Source organism: Labrus bergylta, chromosome 5 (genome assembly GCF_963930695.1).
Source record: "Labrus bergylta chromosome 5, fLabBer1.1, whole genome shotgun sequence".
Taxonomy (NCBI): domain Eukaryota; kingdom Metazoa; phylum Chordata; class Actinopteri; order Labriformes; family Labridae; genus Labrus; species Labrus bergylta.
Genome location: NC_089199.1, coordinates 11,717,769 through 11,741,963, shown reverse-complemented (window position 1 = coordinate 11,741,963; position 24,195 = coordinate 11,717,769). Strand labels below are relative to the sequence as shown.

Below are 24,195 nucleotides of genomic sequence, written 5' to 3'. Positions count from 1 at the left end.
ACACAACACTAAAGGAAAGGAAAGGCATGTCTCTTTCTCTGCAGATATTATTCACTTGTGCCAATGTGAGCATGGTAATCTGGAGGATCTGCAATGCTCTCATTTTATTTCAGAATATGAAAAGATGTTTACTACAAACTGGCATATTGTATACAGCTTTCCTCTGACTTGATTACATACACACACACACACACACACACACATCCCTTTGAGCTACGAGCACCCTTCCAGGGAGCACGGCTCACTGTGAGGAGCTCAGTGTGATCTCTTGTTTGTTGGAAGATAAAGGATATGGATATGACTGGACATACATTGCAGGCGCTGGGTCATCAGGTGATCTTTCAGGCTGCAGCTGCCATATTTATTTCAGAGGGAACAAGAAAAAAAAATACAAAGATTTAAAAAACAAAAAAAACAAATGAAAATCAGCTTGTGGAAAGAGGCGGCAGATGGGAGGAAGGTTGAGAAAGAATCTGATGGCTAAACAGAAAATAAATTATTTGGGAGTGAATGTGTGAGGGTAATTAGAGGATGCTTCAGGCCAGATGTAGAGAGACTATAAATACAGAGCAGAGACGCTGAGCTTTGCTTTCACTAATAGTGAAATGAATATTAATGGTCAGCCCACTTGTCTTGTCATCTTTCTCCAGGCGTGATAATGGCGGCAGGCTTCACACTTACCATAATCATGTTCCCAATCATAGAGGTGATCATTACCAGTGCAAGAAGAAAGTAATTATGGCCTCATTCACACGTTCTCTTTGGAAATATGGAACATTTTAACATTTAACCAATAGAGCTATGCCGACACACAGCCATGTAAAGACAATCATTGAGCACTTATAACATGGTGCACAGATTTCAACCAAACACAAGAAACACAAAATAAAACAACAGAACTCTTCAAGAGGTCTACAGTATGTGCCCACAGCCATTTCAGTCCCATATATCAGTTGGTTCCATAGACTGTATAAAAGAAGGGGATGACAGCTGTGAAGAAGAAAACTATGAAGAAGATACTTTATTAATCACCTAGGGGAAACTCTTTTCTTTTCTCAAGAGACATACTGTACTACACACTAATACACTACTACTACTACACACTAGTGTTGTTGTACTTGTTAAATCTCCATCCTGATTGACAGGTAGCCCTACAGCCTTTAACCTGCTTTATCATTTATTTTGCTCTAATATGAAACAAATTGACAAAATTCTTAAAGAAGACTTGAATAGTGGATTTAAGAACATTAACTCATTACGAACTGAGGTACTGATTTACTAAGAAGAATGTTCAATTTCCTGTTTTTATGTTTTTATGCAAATGGACTTCTCAGTAGTCATCCCCTGCTGGCCGTTACAAAGTATGTATGTCTAAGACACTGAGATGGTTTAACTTTTAATAACAAGATGCCACATCCTACACACAGTCTATTGTTTGTGATACAATGAATTTAACCCTCTAACAGAATTTTTTGTATGTAGCTTTACAAAAATCTTGTATGAAATACAAGTGGCATGGAGCTTCATACAGCAACATATAAACAATTCTCAAATATTTGAATTATACTGAAACCAGCTGAAGACTTAAACTGAAAACATAAAATACAGATGGATGTTCAAGTAAAATTCTTTGGCTAACAAGTACTCAGTGTATCCATCTCCTCTCATTATGATAAACATTATTACTTCAGTTACTTGAGCTACCTGAATAGCAACTGAAGAGTTCAAGTGATCGTTGGGGTTATCAGAATCAAGCAGATTCAAGCACTCTACTTAAAACAGTCCTATTTAAAGAGTCAAGTTACAGTTTTATTTTTTTGTATTATCATCAAATCCAGTGAAAAGACCAACATTTTGGGGGCGCGGGTAGCCTAGTGGTTAGTATGCACACCCTTGTACGGAGGCTATGGTCCTCCAAGCTGGTGGCCCGGGTTCAAATCTGATCTGTTGCTCCTTTCCCACATGTCATTCCTAAATTGTCTCCCCTCCTTTTTCTGACTCCTTCCACTGTCCCATCAACAAAAAAAATAAAGGCATAAAAAGCCCAAAAACTAAACGTTTAAAGAAATATAGGACCAACATTTAAAATGGATCAAGTCCACCATCAGATATCGCCATGTGTTGCCAAGCCTGCTAATACTTATTCCCCTGTTTTTCTAAAAGCTATTTGACTACACAATTTAGACTAATGTTTAAAAATGGAAAATAAGTTCAGCCATCATGAATTTTGTATATACTATATTTGACCGCCATGAAAATTGTGGATTAATCCACATCTAAAAGTAGTCTTCATACACTGCACTACATACTGCTTTTTATGTAACGTTGGCTTGCTTCCCTGTGTTTTAGGTAAAGATCTCATTTGAAATGTTTTGTTTCAAAATGACCAGTTTCCTTCGATTCATATTCAAGGAACGACTCCCAAACTAGTGAAGATGTCTGAAAGTATTGACTAACCCATGGTGGCGGTCTTTTCATTGTGTTTGTTCACAATATCAAAAAACAGGCTTTCGTATCCTTTACCCATCTCCTCATGAACACAATGTGAGACATGCTTTATTAACTGCACATCCAAATCTCTTGAAAATCAATCCAAGTTCTCTCATCTTTAACCAACATTTCTAACTGAGCTCTCACTCCTCTCCAACAACACCCCACCACTCCTGCGTGGGAGCCTCCAGGCTCTTCTGGTCGGAGTCTCCATGAAGCAGCTCTTCTCTCTCCACCCGCTGTCCACCAGTCTGCTCACAGTCCAGCTCTTTCAGGGAGATTCCCCCCGAGCTTGGCTCTCTGCAGTCTCTCTCCTCTTGATCCTGGAGAGACACAGAGCGGACCGAGGACGCCGCCAGGGACGTCTCTCTGCTGTCTGACAGGAGAACCCCACTCCCTGAGCTGTATTCACTGTTGGAGTCTGCACCTAGAGCAGTGACAAAACAAAGGGAGGGAGCGCACAGATGGTGAGAGGACTTCTATAAACAAACACCACATGAGAAAAGATACGCTGTCCAAAAATACAGAGAGGGGATTCAACCAAAATCTGCATGATGGTAATAAAGCAGCCCAGTGACTTTAGTTCAGCACAAACATTATGTGCTCCATAAATTGTGCTTCTGTTAACACCAAAATCATCTATTATTTAGAAATCATTTGCACGCAGAGATATGATTCTACAATTAAATCTGCATAGATCGTGTTTAAAGGGCTTTAGAGTGATTAGTTACATAGTTCAAGGCTTTAAAGCAAGTCTATGTGCTAGCAGCTAACATGCTCATCAGAGACAATGTTAACATGCTTATGTTTACAAAGTAAGAAAACTGTATATATGTACCATATGTTTTGTAGCATGTTAGCCTACACAAATGGGCTAATTAGCTCTTAAAACAAAGTAAAGCTGGGGATTGCCTGTGCATGTCATTCTGCAGATATCATTTAACTACGTACATAAAAAGTTGGGAAACATAAAAAAACAAGGGGACTACTTGAGAATTACAATACATTGCTAGTTACAAATGTTAATTAAATTTTGACACTCCAACTGTTGTCAAATGTTTCAATAAAACCCCCAAACACCAAACCAAGGCGACCCTAAAGGAAATGTCAGAGCATCACTAAGATCAGGGCGATTCATTGTGTTGGAAACATGACAGTAAAGATACAATGTCAAAGAAATCTGTCCATTGATGTATTCTTGTGAGTCTGTATGAGATGAAAAAGGTGTATCTTGTTTGGTCACAGTGGATGAGAATACATATTGATCGATCATGCAGATCAAGTCTCTTCAACAGGAACAAGCCTTTGATTAAACTTCCAATATAACTATGAGCCTTGTTTACATTACACTTTGTATACTCATACCTTTTTTCCTCTGATTCTGTCTTTCACTTATTTATTTTCATAAAGTTTATATCATGCAATGAATTTGGAATTGGCTGTCAAGTACAGCTGGATTTTAAGATTTTGAGGTACTTTTCCCCTCCACTTTAAAATGACAGAGTGGTCATAGTATATATCGCCTGTCTCACATTTTTACTTGTTAATGAACTAAAGGATGAGAAACAACACCTTGAGGTGTGACTTGAGATCCAAACTCAAAATAGTCACTGAAATGTTGTTAATGAGAAACTCCTGTAAGCTAAAATGTCTGCTGCACTTAGATTGGATGCTTCTTAGAAGCAGCAGCACCACCCGACTCTCCTCAGTGTTTTTTAGTTCGGTTCTTGCAGATTAATAGGATCAATATCATACCTGTGTGTGTCGTTCTGCTGACCTTTTTGTCTGTATGTGGCAGTGTTTTCATGTTTCCCTCTCCTTCGATCAATATCTCCTTACACCAAGAAAGCCTGTCATTAGCTGCAGACCTGGTATTGATGCATATAGACGGCCGAAGCCTTTTATATGAAACAATGAAAAGCAGTCAAAAGGCAACTAAATAGGACATTATGCCATGGCTCAAAATATCAGACGTAAGTGAGTTTTTGCAGTTAAAGGAGTCACAAACTAAAAGCCTTTAATCATCAACAACACAATACGTTGATAATTCTATAAAATACATTTACTATTACATTTCTAATCAAGACTGACTCACACATAGATTTAAAGCTACAAGTGTAACAAACAACAGAATTAAAAGAGAAATACTGGAGTAACTTCTAACTTAGTGAAAAACTCTGACAGGCCCTGGTGCTTACATTTCCGTTTCCTTACTTATTATACTTCAAATGTAGAAAACAGAAGTATACTTCACAGGTATAAAGTTACACATCTTAATCCTGGTTTAGAGTCTTTTAGCACTGAGCAAAAGACTAGGTAGATCAAAATGTGTTCAATGGCAACATGTGAACACTCAATGATAATAGTGTAGATGAGGGATAGAGAGAGAGAGAGAGAGAGAGAGGAGAACTAATTAAATAAAAACTGCAAATTTGATTGAGTGATATATGATTACTGCAACAATAAGATGAAGAGTTAAATTAATGCCACGGAGAGCAAGACAAAGATTAAAGACAGAGTACTAAATACAATGTATTAGAAAGAACTCATCATTATCTTTAAAAAAAAAAAAAAAAAAGATTCCATTTTCTAATAAAGATTATCCAGATTTGCTCTCAACTGATTCATTTACAGCCTCCTTGTGTGAATATTAACGATGGAACCAAAAGTAAATCAAACATTACAAATATGCACACTGAGCTCTTAAAGGGATACCAGTTTGAGCTCATGTTAGTTTTTCTCTGCTGGTGGAATGCCTGAAGCAAGTCACATAATTTAATCAGTCAATTGGGGAAGAAAAATCCCATTGGGACGGAAGATCCACGTTAGGCTTGATATCTTCATTTTTTTCCTGTATTTGATTGGAAGGGTTTAGCGGTGCCTTCAGGCTGCCATCTCTACATGCGTGAGTGACAGTTGGTCCTTTATTGGATTGAAAATGTCCAAAAAAAAAAAATGCAGCACACTTCGAACATATTGAGATGTGCTTCAAACGGTCAAACTAATCATTCAAAAACATAATTCAAACATTCAAGCTTAAATGTTTAGAATCACTTCAGACCCGAGTTATTCTGCAATGAGTGACAACCCCAGCTGTGCGCTTAAGACTTAAGAGTTTAGTTAGATCTTAAATGCAAATCCTAAAGAAAAGAATGATTGCAAACAAGGAAAAAAAACACTGTTTACTAACACAGCTTTGGCACAGTATGAATGAGGCTCATTTGCTCTCTAAGAGCGGAAGATGAGAAGGTCAATACCGCTCTTAAAAGCCCATTGAGGATGGAGCTGAAGCGATTAGCTTAACTTAGCATCAAGATTGGAAGTTTAGAGAACTTGTATACAAAATTGCAGGCTATGTATTTCAAGCAAACTAACTGACATGTTATTGTTAACTGATTTCATTCTTGATTTTTGTAACCAAACAAAGTTATTTCTAAATATACACACAAACATGCAAAAAAAAAAGCAAACCTGCACTTGACTTGCATTCAGGAACTCTTTGAGTTGACCAGGACTTTAGATTTGGACGGGGACCTCTGACAAGACATGAGGTTTGACGTGGACTTGCCCCTGAATAATTTAAAATAGCTGGAGTGACAAAGCCCCTTGTTGTAGCTCCACACAGTGAACTATGTTACAGAATGACAGCGCTACTTTCTGCTACTGTCTGACAGTGAGGAGCAATGTGTGAGGAGGCTGCAGGGTTGATCCGGTCACTGAGATGGGTCTGTATGGGGAGCTCCCAGTATCCTTAATGCTCCAGTGACCTGGCTGAGCTGATCCCAGTGTGACAGCAGCATGGCTACCTGTCACATTATCATTCCCAGTCATGGACCTAAATGTCATTCTTGCTCTTTACTGTAGCCACGACACGAGGAAAGCACTGCATTTGTCAGCCACGCTGAATTTCTCTTTTTTGTTTAAAGAGTGGAGATTGTAAAGTTGGATCATGTGATTGGAAGACGAAGACACATTTGACCATATTTGTGATGGCAGTGAGTCGAAAGCAATTTGTTAATAATGCAACCAATCAAGACATTAGAATTTATTAAAGTTGGACACAAGCAACTGTATGTCCTGAGTAAACTAACCACTCTACGATCATCAACGATGAACTATCTGGTGTCTTATTTGTTTGTCAAACATCTTATCGCATAGACTCAATCAGTTTCAAAATTATTTTAATTCTGTGTCCTTAAAAATGTAAACTATATTTGGATTCATCTGCGTTCATTTCTTATTTTAGCTTGTGTTTAGTTGAATGAGATTAGAAGATGATGCGACTTGCTTATACAGTATTGACTCCTGAAAAATAATGGTTAATGGATCTGTGCTGGTATTTTCTGGTATTTTCAGATCTTCTGACTACTTAAAGTGCTTCAACACTGCATGTCACACCCACACATACACACCACATTCACACACTGATGGCAGAGGCTGCTATAGAGTGTTAATCCATATGAGATTTTTGGGGCCGAGACTGATATCAATATTAGGGAGAGAAAAAAATCCAATACCAATATATCGACCGATATCTTTCTTAGATCTATCTACGATCTGTAGAGAGAGCGATATATAGATCTAGACATTTATTGTGTTGATCGCTCAAATACTGTTTTAAAACTCTTGTGGAAAAGATTTATAATGAAGACAAGTCACTCAACTGAAAAGTAACTGTGCATGTATGAGCATCACCGCTCGACACTCTGGAGGGAGATAATGCTTGTTGTAATCCATATAGCACACTGCTGGTGAAAGAGAACTGCCAGTATAATACATTGAAACTCAAATTAAATGCTGTTAGACTGATGAATAAATCTAGTAATATCGGCGCATATCTGCGATAAGACTAGCCGATACCGTCACTTGTTATGCTAATACAGGCGGATTAGTCGGTCGGGCTCTAACCCATTCACGCGCCGCAGATGAAGCAGGGGGAGCAACTTGGGGTTACACGTCTTGCCCAAAGACACATCGACAAGTGGCTGCAGGAGCAGGGGATTGAACCCCTGGTCAGGGGGACCCATTGGTTAGGGACCTTCCAGTTGAGAGACGACCAAGCCACAGTCGCCCTCTTTCACGGGCTTCTAGTGTCATGAGGATAAGTCATAGTGGGATAAAGTGAAATATTGTGTTAAAGTGCCCGTGCTGTTTCCACATTGAAATCAAGTTTACCATAAGGTGTCCTTAAGCTGTGGACAGTCCCTTGGTGAGTGACAACACACATCCACCAGAGGCTGTTGTGTCAGGGCTTTTCATTAACACCTGAGAAAGTGTCAATCACAGTTTACTTCTGCGAGGCTGCTCATAAACAGAACAGCAGGAGAAACAAGGTCCAAATCTCCTGGGTCCCCCCTGAGCGGAAACAACCACGGCTGAATGCCCAAACCAAAATGCAGGGCTCTTAACATGCCTGAACTGACTGATAAAATCCAAATATCTGGGAATCAAATTCCTGAGAAAAACTGGCAATTACTTTTTTTATGCAGTTTGTTGATTGAAGTAGCTAGTTCATGCTTCTCTCTTTAAGTTTATTATGATATCTTTATGTCAACATTGAGCTAAATAGGTCAGGTGTAATGTGAAAAAAAGTAATAATTGACACACACCCACAGAGAATAATCACCTAACTTTGCAGTTTCCCACTGCTGTTTTCTACTTTAATGTCTTTCAGCTCATATACAGCCTGTTTTATTTCACTCTCACTGGTTTTTATCAACTTTATCCTGGCACCATCAGCAGAATGGCTCCAAAACCCTTCACATTGTGAGCTCAGCACTGACAGAAAGACACAGTTCAGGACTATCTGGTAAATATAGCAACCCTTTTAGCGGAACCAGAACATTCGATCAAGAGTTGGTTGAGTTACAATAACAGAGGATAAAGGAGCAATATGTAACACTTACACAAAGGGTTAAATATGCCTACTACAGTCCAAATTTAAAACATTGGAGAGAGCTGTCTCCCCCCTTCCCCTCCTCTCTAGAGTCGATGTGCACACGGGTTGCCATGTTGCAGACATGGAAGCTTCAGTGTTTAGCCAGCTCTGCATTGGTCTTGAAAGCTTTCTGCGTTCTAACCTCTCTCCATTTTTTAAAAGCATCCCCAATATTAATCCTAGTTTTACCACGTTTTTGGTCATGAAGCTTTTTAGAAAAAATGCAGAGGCTTTTTAGGTCGGGTAGAATCAGTTGCATCTGAACCGGTTCGCTTGTCCACTTCCATTGCTGCAACACTTGTTGGTTTGCCTTGCAAACTGAGAGGCATCCAAAACAGCCGTGTAGGGGTACTTTAAAACTGCCTACCTTCTTCAGACAAAACAAAAACAGATCATTCCGGAATTTAAACTTAGGAGGAGGACATACAAGGAGGTCATGGCTGCTGCATGTTGTCAGAGAAGCCGGCACTTTAGCGTAGCATGTTTCCTTAATGTCTGGTAATAAAGTAAGGCCATTTTAAGATTTAATTCAGTAGACATCTCACATGTTGGACCTTTCAAATATGGTAGGTATTTGAGTACATAAAATCCAACTAATGCTCGTCTTGCTCTAAATCTACTGCATGAGTATACGGGCAACTGTTTAGTTAACCTTCACTATGTCAACTTCATGAGGACTGATTTGTTGCTGGTGTTAAACATTGACAACATAAAATAAATATGATTTATTTGCAATCATTATCAAGCTTGATTAAAAGGTGCTCTGCCTGTTGCTGCTTGCAGTCTTGTCAAGAAGTGTGGTATTGCTGTTGGCACTCATCTTGAGACTCCCTTATCTGATGGACTTCACACTCAATACTGCGCTCCCTTGGGTCCTAACACCCACAAAGTGCGAAGTTGACCAGAAGAAATGTTCTTGAGATATGTGAAGGCGGTTATTCACAAATACAGATGGGTCCAAAAGTCTGAGAGCAAATTGAAAATCTCAAATACATATAATGTTAACCTGGGAAACACGATGAGACAAACCGAGAGTGACCACATGAATCATCAGCAGATCAATAATACAACCAAGTTTAGTTTCCTGGAGACAAAGAAGCAACCTCTTCACAAAAACAGACTTTTCTAAATAAAGAATTTGAGACTCTGATCAGTCAGAGTTAATCATAATAATAATAATACATTTTATTTATAAGCGCTTTTAAAAACTCCAAGACACTTTACAATAGTTAAAACATAAAGAACAGCACAGTAAGGACAGACTAACGGACAACGCAGCATTACACACAAATCATAAAGATAACAACAATAAAGGTAAACTACAGAAAACAGAAAATACATCACAATCATACATTAAAAGCTTGTTTAAAGAGGTGAATTTTGATAAGTGAGTTCTGTTCTTGAAGCAGATGTTAGCTTCTATACCATTTCTCAGGAGGCCAATCAAGTTCAGACGCTAAGCAGGCTTAGAAATACCTGCATTTCTGAGTTGATGAACAGAAAAAACGTCTTATTTAATCATGTTTTTTAAATCACGCAGTGACAGAAAGGTGTATGTAAGAACTGTGGACTGTGGATGTTTTGCACATCTGGAGTTGTGACACCTGACCCACATATACTTCACCCTGACCATAAGTCCCACTCCAATCACCAGAGACATGTTCTTCACTCAGGTTTTTCTTCTTTCTGTAGAAGTATTCATACTGAAGTGACAATGACACCAAACACAACTCAAAGCTTTGCATGAACTCCTTGAGGACCAAATAAGAAAATATTGTCCTCTCAAATATTCAGATTTGAGACTAATTTAAGCAGATGTTAACACTTATAATAAAAGAGAAAAGTTGAATTGAAAACAAATGCAAAATAGAAACACAGTTCTTCCATATAGTCAGACAGACAGAGGTTCTTTTCTTGTAGTTAGATGGTGCTGCTACAGCATTTGTTGTCGTCACTCAGATTCATATCAACACAATCCAACCAAATTTTGCTTGAAATTTCACAAAGAAATCAAGAGATATGATTTGAAAATAAATATCTTTTGCAACATTTGCTCAAAAATGTCAGCAAGTACAGACGGAACAGATTTAGTAAAACAATAAACATAAATGTGTGCTGGTTATATGTACCGGTAAGTATCTATCTTTGCAGAGAGTAAAAAAAAAGTTAGATTTAATGTGGAATAATATTTGGATTGTTTTAATGTGCAATCATCATTTTGTTTTGTTTTGCAACTCATCAATGTCATTGCACACTGCCTCCTGATGAATAAAATAAGTAAATAAGTAAATCATTTCATTTCAACACTGCACTCTCCGAAGTTGTACAACAGTTGGGTGTGAAGTTAAAGGGATGAGCGGTTCTCCAAATATGCAAGGACAAGACATTCAGACACATTGACTTGGTACTTTTTTGGACAGTTAGAAAGGTATATGGTTGTATATGGATGCAGAAATATGTCCATTTTCCAGCAGTTACACTTTCAAACTTGTGGTCCTGCGGGCTTTGAATCCTGGTGGGTCTACCGGTTAGTACAAAGGAGATCCACATACCTGAGACATCTGAGTCACTATGCATTTCCTCTTCTTCTGATATCCTCCTTTCTATCCGCCTGACCTCAGGCACGTAGAAATCTCCCTGCCGAGCCAAGGGGGCCATGAAGTGGATGTGACCCTCTCTGTAGATCTCGATGAACGGGTGTGCACACAGCCTCCTCTTCTGCAAGAGATAGTTGAGTTGGTGTGAATAAAAACATGTTTATTATTTCATATTTGTAATTAGGGATGCACCGACGCATCAGTTTAACATCAGTATCGGCCGATATCAGACTTGTTAACGGACATCGGCAAATAATGTAGCATGAACTGATGTCAGTAGTCGATTTTTATCGGTTGTGTTATATAGAATTAATGCTGGCATCTAGTGCACCTAATGTTGAGTCAGAGAGGAGGTTTTGTATTGGGCAGAGGAAGTCGCCTGTTTGACAAACTGACATTTTTCATGATCAAACATGACTGAAAATGTCGACATTGTCGGAGTCTCACACCAAAAGAAGTGATGACAAAACATCGGAATCAGCAATCGGCTAAATTGTTCAATGAAACTTCGAAATCAGTATCAGCCCTGGTTTTCACAATCGCTGCACCCATATTTGTAATGCATATTACAGATATAGGTGTTTGTCAAGGTCTTGTGAATATAAAGTGATTAGCAGTAACTTAAGTGCACATTCTGTAAAATCTAAAAGTCTACCTACAGTGTCCTTGTTAATTATTTAGCACCAATACACCAAGTCAAATTCCTTGTATGTGCAAATGTACTTGGCAATAAACTGATTCTGATTCTGATTCTGAAAATGTTCAAAATGAAGATTTTATGACAGGGTATTAATCATTTGGTTGAAGTCCATCACTGCAAATGTTAATTAATGTAAATGAACATGTATTACTACTGAAAAGGTGGCTCTTTGTGTATGAATACATACAAGTATGTGCATGTACTGGGAAGAGCAAATACAACAGTATAGACACAAGCCCAGACATGTTAATAATCTCACACGCCTGCATCCAATCCATAGTGACAGAAATGATTTGTGGGAACCTCACTGCTCCAACCCAACAAGACTCGACCTCCCAACACCCAACACATCTTACACCCCAACAGTCTGTCTCTCTGAAAGCCACTTGTCCCTCTTCTGGTACTTCCCTCACTCCTCCAGAAGTGGGAAGTCTCACATGACAAGAGGCCACTCCACTGCTGCAGGCTCATTAACCTTTCATTCGGCACGTTTTATTATTCCGCTCATGCACTGCTAATGTCTGTTGCTCTCACCCCTCTGACACATGCTAAATGTCGAGCAATACTATAAACACACTGCAGCTATAGTGGAGAGGTGTGATCAATTATTTAAAAGTAATTTGTTTTAATTGGCAAAAAGTTTTATTGCTATTTTTTTCCATTTTTCCTGATGCTAACATGTCAGAAATACGTTAATGCTTGATGCCATTTAACAATAAAAAACAGATGTTAACGTAAGTAATGTTGTTTTTTTTAAACTTAGAAGCCAAAGGAATCAGAGTGATCCAACAGAGACTTGAGTATTTAGTGTAGTTTATAATGACTCTACTGCTTTGATTTAAAGAGGGTGTGACATGAATACATTCAACTGAAAGTAAAAGCAGGTGATTATGGTAATAAAGGATTTTGTATTCACACCTTGCACTCTTCCTCCACCTCAAGGTTTCTTTTATTTTTGTCACCGTCTTGAACATGAATCATTTCTTGCACAATATGGCAAAGTCCTGACACCAGTCGAGGAGCAGAAACTGTTCAGATTTTGACCGTCACTTGACAGATCAGGGGAGTATACGTTTCCCTGACGATCAAGTTAAAACTTAAGAGGAAGTGGTGACAGGCAAGTGACTGTTTAGTGGAACAACAGGAACGTCGCACATCTGATAACCAGGACTTGTAGACTGAACTGACATGCATAGGATGGATTGAGACAGCTGACTTCTTTTCAGACTCTCTCTCACCATCTGTCTCTCAGCCCAATTACGACAGCAGCAGCGCTCCTCTCGCTGCTGTCTGCAGGAACAACGTTGTCAGTTTCAGTGATTTCAGCAACATCAATTATTGGTGTATTTTTCCCTTTGGAAACATCTGCACCCTCCTCATTGGCTTGGATCATGATGCATATTGATACATGCATGCAGATATACACAAGTTTTTTGTTTTGCGGCTGAGACGCTAAATAAAAGATCAAATGTGAAAAGGCGGTATAGAGTGATGACACTGCCAGCTACACATGAAGGAGTTCTGCGTTAATATTTCACTTGCAATTTTTTTTTTTTTAATTTTAAAGTACAATGGAGTAAAAAATAAGTAATTTGACTAGTGGGTGCTCAAAGTTTTACCACAAAGGATAGAGAAAAGCTCCAAATACAGAACTGAGGACAAGATGTGCCAAATCAGAGCAGACTCAACAGTCTAATGGCACACTTAGAAGATGTAACCACAAAAGCTTTCATATGCCAAGGGTGGGTTTTAAAGCACTGCATTTAGCCTTAAAGGACAGTAATAGAAACTCCTAGCTTAAGATGAATATAAAGCACCCGGCAGAGAAAGGATCCATGTTTGTTTTCCTGAGCAGCCTCTGTCCTTATTTTCCTTCTTTTATTACAAACATGGAGGGAACACCACACAGTTCATTAAGGGACGAATACGCTGAACAACAACAACAACATTATAAATGATTAGCAAAGTTTAAAACGAATGATTCCATTTCTATACCGGCATTCATAACAACAGTTTTCATTATTGTTTCTCAGTGTTTAGGGGGGTCCTGACCGAGGGCTGATGTCACTGGACCATCATTGTTTATATTGTGGGGAATGGAAACATTCGGCGGATATTGTGTTTACAGTGGAAATGACGGTATATCAGGTCCTGGAAAATAGCCGCATAGACTTCAGCAGTAATGTGAAGGTGCAGAGGAATATTGGGAACTAATGAGTCCTTCAGAATAGGTAAAGTTGCATCAGGTTAGAAAATAGTCCCCCTTTCTCATAAAAGAAAGCAAAACAGAAAGTAGGACTCAGACACATATTTTAGTGCCACTGTGGCTGTGACAGCCCGTCATAAAATGATCTGCTCTGTCATGCTTTCTGCTTAATCAAAATCAAGGCATTGGACTATTTCCATTCAGGACACTTTTCTTTAACTCAGTGCAGCCTACCTTTTCATGATTTTTTAACCTCTTTTTTTAACAAATCCAATATTTTATGTTTCCTGGCACTCTGATACACTTTTTTCTTTGAAACATATTTCTATGCACACATTTTTTTCTCAGTTAAACTTCCAGGCTTTGCTCAAAGCTGAATAAACAATCTGCATCTGCCCTTGAAAGCTGATTATCTTAAGGTTTCTTGTGTGGGCTTTCATTCTTTGCCTTGCTAATGAACATCTACTAAAAATTAATTCCACCTCAAAAGAACTCCCCGTGAAAACAGAAGGCAGAAACTGCATTAACACATTAAAGTTTCAGATGCTCTTTTGATTCATGAAAAAAAAAAAAAAAAGGAAAAATTGCTTTTAGGCAGAAAGTTTAGGGTCGAGTATTTTTCCAGACCAGCACTGATGGCCAGACAACTAAGTGAAGAACAGAGGAAAGTGAAATGCTAATTAATTCTGACTGGCTTAACATTCACTGACAGGGTTCACTCTGTGTGTGTGCTTGAAACAGAACTTGCTGCTTTTCATGCTGCATGAGCTGGAAGTTCTCCAGGAATTTAATAACAAGAAAACTTTCAGCTTCAACTTTGAATAAAGAAATTACCAAGAACTATTTTTGATTATTTTACACATAAACACTAGAAACCTAAAACTCTTTAATGCCTGAAACCATTGTTATATTTCTGGTTTATGTTAACTGCATATTAAGGATGCAATATTTCACAAAAACTATGACCACAATATTCCTCAGCCGAATAGAAAGGCCTTTGAGTTATTATATCAAAAGAATATCAGAGGATGGGCCAACAGTACGACAAGAATTGGATTGTCCAGTGTGTTCAAATAACAGTCCAGCCAAGCCAGAGTCATCACAGCTGTGTCTGAAGCCTGAGTGACTTCACCCGTCTGTTACTGAAGGGTAAGGGTTTGGAGGCCTGTCGATGGCGGTCGCCATGCTGGAAAGGCTGTCTCAAAACTCAACATAACGTTTGTCAATCAGGCCAGACATGCAGCTTACTATACATAACTCTTATCCTTCATGAAATCAACAACAAATTATTTATTTTAAAAAAAACAGTACAGTCTAAGTCAATATAGAGACGTCTAATCAGACCTATGTCGTTTTTTGAACCAGGCTTTTGAATCCGATGTGTATGTAACTTCCGGTGCTTTGCAGCCAGCCTCAAGAGGACACTAGATGAACTGCAGGATCTTCCACTTCCACATTTGCTTCATATTTCAACACCGCTCAGGCTGAAATCTGGATGTCTGACAAATAACAACTGAAAACTACTTTGTGAGATGATTGTGTATGTTCTTTTTGAAAGAAACTCCTCTAAATCCAGCTACCAAATCACCAGGATGGACAAAAAAACTATCCATTTTGACATGTCATTTAGAACCAGGAAGTTATCAGTGCAATTTTCTGACATTTTTTTAACCAAACTATAAATTGATGAATGAGGAAAACACAACTAATTCTTGATAAATAACATAATCAGGTAGCCTATATGGAGTGCTTATAATTGGAGAAATGGTTTAGATGGGTATTCATTATGTTTCACCTTTGAATTTGGGCATACAAACTGAAAAACGTCAGCCTTATAGCTACAGCATTTTAAAACCTGTGATTGAAATAAATATTAGGCTCATTTATTTATTTATAGACCACACATGGAAACTATCCCTCTTACAATGACCACTAAGGTTTTAACCAGTAACATCAGTGTGTGTGTGTGTGTGTGTGTGTGTGTGTGTGTGTGTGTGTGTGTGTGTGTGTGTGTGTGTGTGTGTGTGTGTGTGTGTGTTATGAAGTGAACAGAAGTGACAGAGGGCAGCAGCTAATTAGTCAGTGGAATCACTGACTGACAAACTGAGCCCGGTAAGATCGTGTAATTGGGTAGGGGGTTGTGGTATGGTGTACTTATTGATTTGTGTTTGTTTTTTTTTTGCCATATTCTTCTCCGCAGTATGAGGTCTTCAGGAGCCCAGGAGAGCATGTAGGGGGTCAAAGCGTGGTCTTTTTGATAGTTACATCCTCCCACAGCACAGAAATGGCAGTATCTTAGGTCAGAAAGATACCTGTTATTATGTTTCTCTGGCATGGAAACGGAATTACAAAGAACAGACATGGGAAATATCAACAGCCAACAGAACATGACCTCACCTAACTTTGATTAAATTGTTTCAAAATCTGAAATACGAGTCACATTGTCGAGTCGCATCTACCTTGTTTTTTTGGTTGCTGCAAACTTGTCTACACAAAAGTCGAACCTTAGCGATACCTGGAGATGCAGAGTGGATCATGAATAAATCACCACCTACTGTATCTTCATAAAAATGTGGTCTGAGTATTGTAGAGAGCAGCAGCAACACAACCTCATCTATTTGAGTACACATCACAGTGGCTAAGCTGGTAGAGTCCTCGCCTCTCAACCGGAAGGTCAAGGGTTCGATCCCCAGCTGTCCGATGTGTCCTTGGGCAAGACACTTGCCCACACCCTGCATTGCTCCTGCTGCTTCAGTGGTGGTGTATGAATGGATTAGTGTTGTTCTTACTCTCTGATGTACGTCGCTTTGGATAAAAGCGTCTGTTAAGTGAATTGGAACATCAGCCAGAGCCTGAAACTGTTTTTTTATCGAATCAGTCAAAGGCACCACGGTATAGCTCAGTTAAAGTGTTATTAAATGAGCTTACAGTTTAATATATCATGTTTTCATGGTGCTCTATTATACTAAAATATTGTGCAGGAATGGAAGATTTAAAAACTGTAATTAGTAAAGGGGACTGCCAAAACACACGCACACAGGTGCTTGTAGATCTGGCTTTCATCACCTCCTGTGCACTTTCTCAAGCTAGATGTATTTGCAGCCACTCAGCAGAAAGTCTCAAGAGAGCAGATAAAGGAAGGACTACATGAAAAAGAGGATGTGCAAATGTTCCAGGGTCCTAGCCTGGGGGGCAACATCTGCATGGGACCCCTGTGCTAGTACATCACATGTGCCCTTAGATAAATAAATGAAACTAAACCGGGTATTTTTAGAGCTTGAAATCAAGATTTCTGGTTCTGGAACATGACAGCTACACTCTATATGTCTCCTTTTCTTGGAAAGACATGAAGGATCCATCATCACACACACATGTATAATTCTTCAAATAACACTGTTCTTTTTTGAATGGTTTACTGCTGTAGAAGGATGTGCATATTTATCCAGGAAATTTAATGTGATTCCCGATAAGACATCACCAAGGCACCAGGGTAGATAATGAAAGATCTGGACAGCTGTAAATGGACTTCATTTTGCAATAATGGAAGTAAGCCTTTCATAACTTTGTAATTTTAACAACAGTTTAGTTGTGCAACACTGATTTAAACATGAATGGGCCATGCTTTTAGCACTTTCACCATGAAACTGAATAAAGGCTTTATACTTTTTCCAGAAGAGTGCCTTGGGCATTTTATCCTCTCTTTCATGGTAAGCACCTTCATCACACTTTGAATTTCTGAACACTCCAGATACTCTTTTTCTAATAGGAAATATAGATTGCTGTAGAAAATAATCATTATATATTGCCTATAATAAACCAACAAAAAACAGGTTTATTCTCTTATTTTGACATTTAGAGTCTGCATGAACAATGCATTTCTATACACCTTACTGTAATCATGCTGTATATTACAGTGAAAACAAATTGTGCAGGCAAATGTACATGCTGTGCTGAAAAAAAGATACAATGAAAAAAAAACACTGGTTGTACCATCAGTACAACTTGGCTACAAACACACAGACGCATGCGCACACGAGCACAAGAGCACATACATACACACACGAACACACACACACACAATTCCAGAGGCTTATAAAGACACACATACATGACTGCAGTAGCCGCAGGTCCTCCAAGCCTCTCTCCCAGTGCTTAACATACCAACACTGTCTTGTTAAATCACAGTCGACATGCCTACACACATTGTGTAATGAGTCATCGGGAAATTAACAACTGTATACCATAAAGATAAAGAAAACCAGATAATGAGATGAATAAATTATTTTGAGATAGATAAATAAATAAGAAATTACTTGTTAGCACGGAAAAATGAAGTGAGTAAAAATGTATGACTTAGGGGCTTCATAGTTTACATGCTATAATCATGTCACTTAACATTAGAAATTATTTTAAAAACATATATTTTTATTGGGGTTTAGTTCTTTGTTTATTTGATGTATTTTTGCATTTTCCCCTTAAATTTGTCTTGTTGTGAAGGAATGCTACAAAGTGTTCGTTTGTTTTACTGCAATTTCCCTTTAGGAGTAGCGGTTCAGTGATAAACAAAATCAGAATAAATTTCCTTCCATTGTGGAGCGGGGGATGCTGCTGAGAAGACGGCACCGAAGAGCTCTCAGCCTCAACCAAGACATGTTTTCCGAGGTCGCAACGAGCCACTCAGGGACAGCTTGACAAATATAGTGAGGACTTATTCCAACATGAAGAAAGTGCTGGAACGGTCAAAGGAGAATAACCAAAGTCGAGCCTGACACAAATAAAGATTACACTGAATGTAAAAGATGCCACGGCTGAATCTGTGGGAGCCATGAACTCACAACACAAAGAAGTATGACGTGTTTTCCATCATGCTTTCATGAATTGCTCCTTTATCTGTGGGGCTATTTGCTTATAACCTTGAAACCCAGCTGTATGTGTTCTCCTGATACCTTAATGATGTGAAGTGCAAGGTTTCTGCAGCATCATCATCAATTAGAAAAAAAACAATCTGCACTGTTCAGACCCTAAGTGTTCTTTATGTTCAACCAGACCTGCAGCTAATAATTGTCTTCAACATGGATTATTTTCTGTAAAGAATCCTTTACACTCACATGTGCAGCCTAGAATATTATCTTCATCCACAGTGAGTTATCTCAACAACAGTTTGATACCAAAGAGAGAAGCAAAACTGCAAGAATCCCAAAAAGAAATCATCCGTCCATAGCAAGCTCAATATAAAACATGCCTGGGTGGATACAAACCTTGTTCTTTTACAGAAAAAGGTGTTGACACTTTAACCGCTATGCTAACCAGGCTAGACTTGGTGTGCAGCAGTAACACAGGGAGGAATGACGAGCTGTGAATCAAGCTGAGGAGGAAATGCTGCTCACGTAGAATCACGAAGAAGAAATGTTGCCTTTATGAATAGGACAGCTCAAGGGCATCAGGAAAATGATTGGGGAAAGAGATTGGGGGACAACATCCAGCAGGAGGTCAGAAACAAACCCAGTTCTGCTGGATCCAGGACTGAAGCCTCTGTGCATGGCAGTGTTGTATTACCCGAGCCCAGGACTCAGATCTGGGCTCAACTTTGGCACAACGGTTTCTTAGTTCCTGCCAGAAACTTGTATAGGCGCAGCAAAGATTCAAACATTTCACAGCAAATGCAAGCAAGAGCAGTGCAACATGTTTGGTGTGTAAACTCAGGCGATGGGTATTATTCTTCTTTTGTAACTTGGACTCAGACTTGAACACTCGAGTTACTAGGTAACTTGATTACAACATGGGGTAGTCTATGGGGAGCGTGTAGTACCGACTGAGCTTCACCAACATCCCTAGAACTCTTTTAATTGGGTTTAAAAACAATACTTTATTTTAGCTGTACAGATGAATGTTGAGTTATCAGCAGTACAGTTCATGCATGTGGTGAAATTATTTGTGAAAGAGATTCCAGAGAGGCTCAACCTCCAAACTAATAACATTTTCCAACATCTGACTGAGTCCAAAGAAGCAGAGTTTAGAGTGACAGTTAATAACCCTCTTGTTCCTTAGAGACAAAGTGTCAGCCGAAATAAAACAAAAACAGTGAGGAATTGATTGCGAAAAGTAAAGATCTGCTACCCGCAGAAGTGAGAGACTGAAACTGACAACAGTGGACAAATAATGAGTCAGAGTACTGAGGTGGACACAAACAACAACTTCTGCCTCAGTGACGGCCTCTTGTCTCTTTAGGAGAGAACAAGAGGAAGAGAACACACGGCCGGCAGTGAAGAGGGCAGCTGATGGAACAGAGTGGCATCTAAGAGCTTCCAACCATTGTGCTAGAATCAGATTGAAACAAGATATATTAAGTCATTTATCAACACACCACTCAAGCTTCATTAATTAAAACACCAACATAACAAAACAACTTACACTGTCAAGATTTTTTTAACTGGGTTGGCCCATCGGGGGCACTGACTTATGCAGGGGTGGCATGACGTTTGTGGAAACAAACACGAAAATTAATTTAACTTGTTTACCAATTCTATCCCCACTAATGATGTGTACTTGTAGCCCAATTTGGCAACACATAAATCTTTTTAGCTTTATTCTTTAGGGACTCAAAGACAAAGATGTGCAGAGTCACAATTTCAAGTGCTCAGACATTGCACGCAAACTCTTGTATGCTGTCTAACTTGAAAAAAACAACAACATTTATTGGCAATTAAGTCCATTCCAAGTTACACAGTGTGCACGAGTATTTTATATGAAATTCTTAAGGAAAGAGCAAAGTATGCAAAGTATTTTTTTTCACAACTGAAAGTACGACTGTAAACCTGTTGAAAATAGCCAGAATAGCTGATTTGTAAATCCTGCCTCGGATTAGGCAAATAGCCAAACATAGATTTGGATTTTGGGGTGGCCAATCAGATTTCAAAGGGGCCCACGTGTCCACCCATCTGGACACGTCCCTGCTGTCAAAGACTAAAAATCACAAATCCAAAGTTTATTAAACATGACACTAAATTAGCTATGGACCTATTCATGTATAACACCAGCTTTCAATTTAGATACAGATAATACAGACAAATATATGAATACTTTTCCTTAAACGAAGGTAAATTACAAGTTTAATTTAACTTTGCAGCCATGAAGAAATCATTTGATCTATCAGGGGTTTTAAAGGCTATAATTCCCAGATAGCATGGCTTCTGATACAACATTACCATGAATTAGCAGGATTAAAGTTTTACAGTGTGTTCTCTTTTTTAATTGAATGGTCTCTAAATAGAGTCCCAAGAAAGCACATGTTGTCCCCAACATGGATTTTGACTGACTGTATTCTATTACTTTTGTATTTGGAAAATCTTAAATTCTTTTTTAGTTTACTTTTCTTTACAAATCATATCTAATCTGTATTTTTTCTGGACTTTGTACAGGGTATCTTGTTTTTTGTTAGTTTTTTTTTTTTTTTTTACTTAGAAAGCAGAAAATCTTGACCTCTGGGCATCTAAAAGACGAGCAGAAGTAGCCAGATGAGAGTTTACTGGATAAGACAGCCTCCGCCATCTCCGAGTATTAAATGCTTAAAGGTTATTCCTTTCAGGTAACAACATTATGTCATCTCTCAGAGCTGGACAGAACTCCGTTCAAGGTTTTGTTTTTACAGAACATGTTTACAGAACTTCTATTAATAATACAAAATACAACTTTTAGTTTTGAAATGCTTTGGGCCTTCTTAGTCATGGCACACATGTCGCAGCGGACTCAACATGTTTGCAGTACTTATTCCTATATATTCATTTTTTGTGTGTGTACTGTACTGACTCTGTGGAAAAAAGTGCTAATAGCAATATGAAGTATCAAATTGACTCTCATCAGTGTTGTTGTCATTCAGGATCATTCTGGTCATCATTAGCATATTCAGGGTCAGCTTGCAACCCATGTGGGTCAGGACATATGCTGCAGATTTCTCTTGCATAATACTTGCAACAGAGAAAGAAATGAAGCAAAGAAAATAAAAAAATAATCTGTCAAAGCTCAACAATTCACTCAAGCTTTTCAGCCATGGGAATCGAGACTAATTTCATACAGAATACCATACCAATACAAACTGACTTCAAAAAGGTTATGTTCCCTTCATGCTTGATGATGACAGCAGTCTTTCAGTGGCTTCAGGGCACAGACTAAGTTAAAAAAAACACCTATCTTATCCTAAAGGATAATACAGTTTCTGTGAAATTTGGAAAACCTGACAGAGCCATCACCAAAGCTTTAACATTGATACTTAAAAAAGAGCATATCAAACTCTTGTTTTTTTACTGAACTTGATTGATAGAGTGAATTAAGGGATCCAAATGTATTAATCAAAACAATTTTATTAAACATGTTCTTTTTTTCTTCTAAATCGGCCGCCTACATTCCTCCCAAAGAGGACATTTTGCTGTGTCATGCTAGCAGCCGCTAACGTAGCCTCAAGTTGCTAGAGAGATGACGAGCAGGCTAAAGAGGTCTGCTTGTTTAATTTCTTTCTAACTGCTCAATTTAATTTTCAATAACAATCATCAGATTTCATGCCTTTCTTTATGGACTCAAGAAGAGGCTTTATACACTTACTTCGATAAGCCAAGACTTGCTAACAGAATATGATGCGTGAAGACGATGGAGGTCCTTGTTTTAGTGGGGGGGGGGGGGGGAAGTGAAACATTGACCTTTGGATGCAAATGGCACTTTGCTGAGTGGATGTGAGCTCTTTCAGGATCTAATGTCAAATTAAATGTGTGGAACAAGTGGCACTGCAAAGCCAACAATCAGCAGCGACATACAGTGTGTTATTCAGGCGATTGTGACATTTGACTGCCTCCTAAAGCCTGTGTACCAATGACAGTAATCCGTAAAATAACAGAGGACACCACTCCATCTGTGGCAAGAAGGAGACAATCCTCACCTCGCCAGTAAGAAACTTTCCCCTATTTTCTTTTGTGTTACTTCTTTGACTATATCCGCTCTTATTATGAATTTCTTCTTGTTTCTGCTTTGCTATGTCTTGTGGTTATTTTAAATGTCCTTACAGTATTACATCTTCAGTATTCCCTCAACAGCAAAGTCTTTTCATACATAGGAGCTGTACGGCTTCACATGGAGGAGGGGATGTTGGAACATAGTATCAGTGCAGCCCTTTTCAAATCTATATTTCATTTCAAAGCTTGCGGTGAAAAAGCAGCTCAAAGGGTCTGAGGGCATAATGAGTGACAGTAGACTTCGCTGCCAGTACGAACAATCCAGGTGTCACTCAAGCAACAACCCCCTTTACACAGATCTATTCAGCCCTGACAAATGAACAAGGCCTGTTTAAAAGTCACTCAGCTGAATAAAGCAGCTACGTCCTAAGCCTCTTTTATCTTCCCCAATTTCTCGAGTTAGCTCACTGGGGTCCCGAGCCTCTGCACCTCAGTTAGGTGCCCCCACCCTGATGTTGGACTCATACTTGAATGGTTCAAAATTGCCTCTTGGATTGCTTTTTCAGGAAATCCCTCCAGAGGACACAGGAGAAAATTCATTTAATTTACATATCTAGCTCAACAAAAGACAAAGCCAAATTGGTGGAATATTGTGTGTGTGTTTGCATGTGCGTTTTTTGTGTGTGAGTGTAAGTGTGTGTGTGTGTGTGTGTGTGTGTGTGTGTGTGTGTGTGTGTGTGTGTGTGTGTGTGTGCGTGTGTGCGTGTGTGTGTAAAAATATTATATAAATATTAAGATTTAACAGCTGGGATCCCTGAAGGATTTTGCACATTGTTTTTACTCTTATTGCAACGACTAGCTAAAAACCCATTGCCTATATGAGCCTTTTATTATAATATAGTTATGTCTAGAAGCCTCCACCATAATAACTGATTGATACAGGTCTTCCCCTGTCATTTCACAAACATATTCTCACCCATAATTGTGAACCAGCTTAACGAACAAGAGGAAAAACAAGCGAGTAAATTCAACAAACAACATCAACATCGACTGTATGCTTCAAATCCTAAGTGATTGATTACAGCCATTGGCACAAAAAAATAGGTCCATATCTAAAAATAACTCACCTTCTTACGCTGATGCCTGATCTTTATTCAGAGCGACAAAGCAACAGAAGATAAAGTTTAAATAGATCAATCAGATGCAGATGTGACATTTAACACCAACTGTAGATTCCCAGCTGCTGCGGGATGAAAGTCATGTTTGAATATGTTTGACAGGCAAACTCCACAGAGCCTCTAGTGGGAAGAGTGAGCTGGCTGGGT

General features: G+C 38.7%; 1 protein-coding gene across 1 annotated transcript in view; it reads right to left on the bottom strand.

Moving 5' to 3' along the window:
* Positions 1–334: 334 nt before the first annotated feature.
* LOC109980607 (testis-expressed protein 264) overlaps positions 335–24,195 on the bottom strand; it is a 38,980-nt gene continuing 15,119 nt past the window's right edge. The window contains exons 3-4 of the mRNA XM_020629037.3: positions 10,981–11,146; positions 335–2,917 (exon numbers count right to left, since the gene is read on the bottom strand). Coding sequence (XP_020484693.1) covers positions 2,634–2,917; positions 10,981–11,146 — 450 coding nt within the window. The 3' untranslated portion in view covers positions 335–2,633. The remainder of the gene's footprint in view (positions 2,918–10,980; positions 11,147–24,195) is intronic.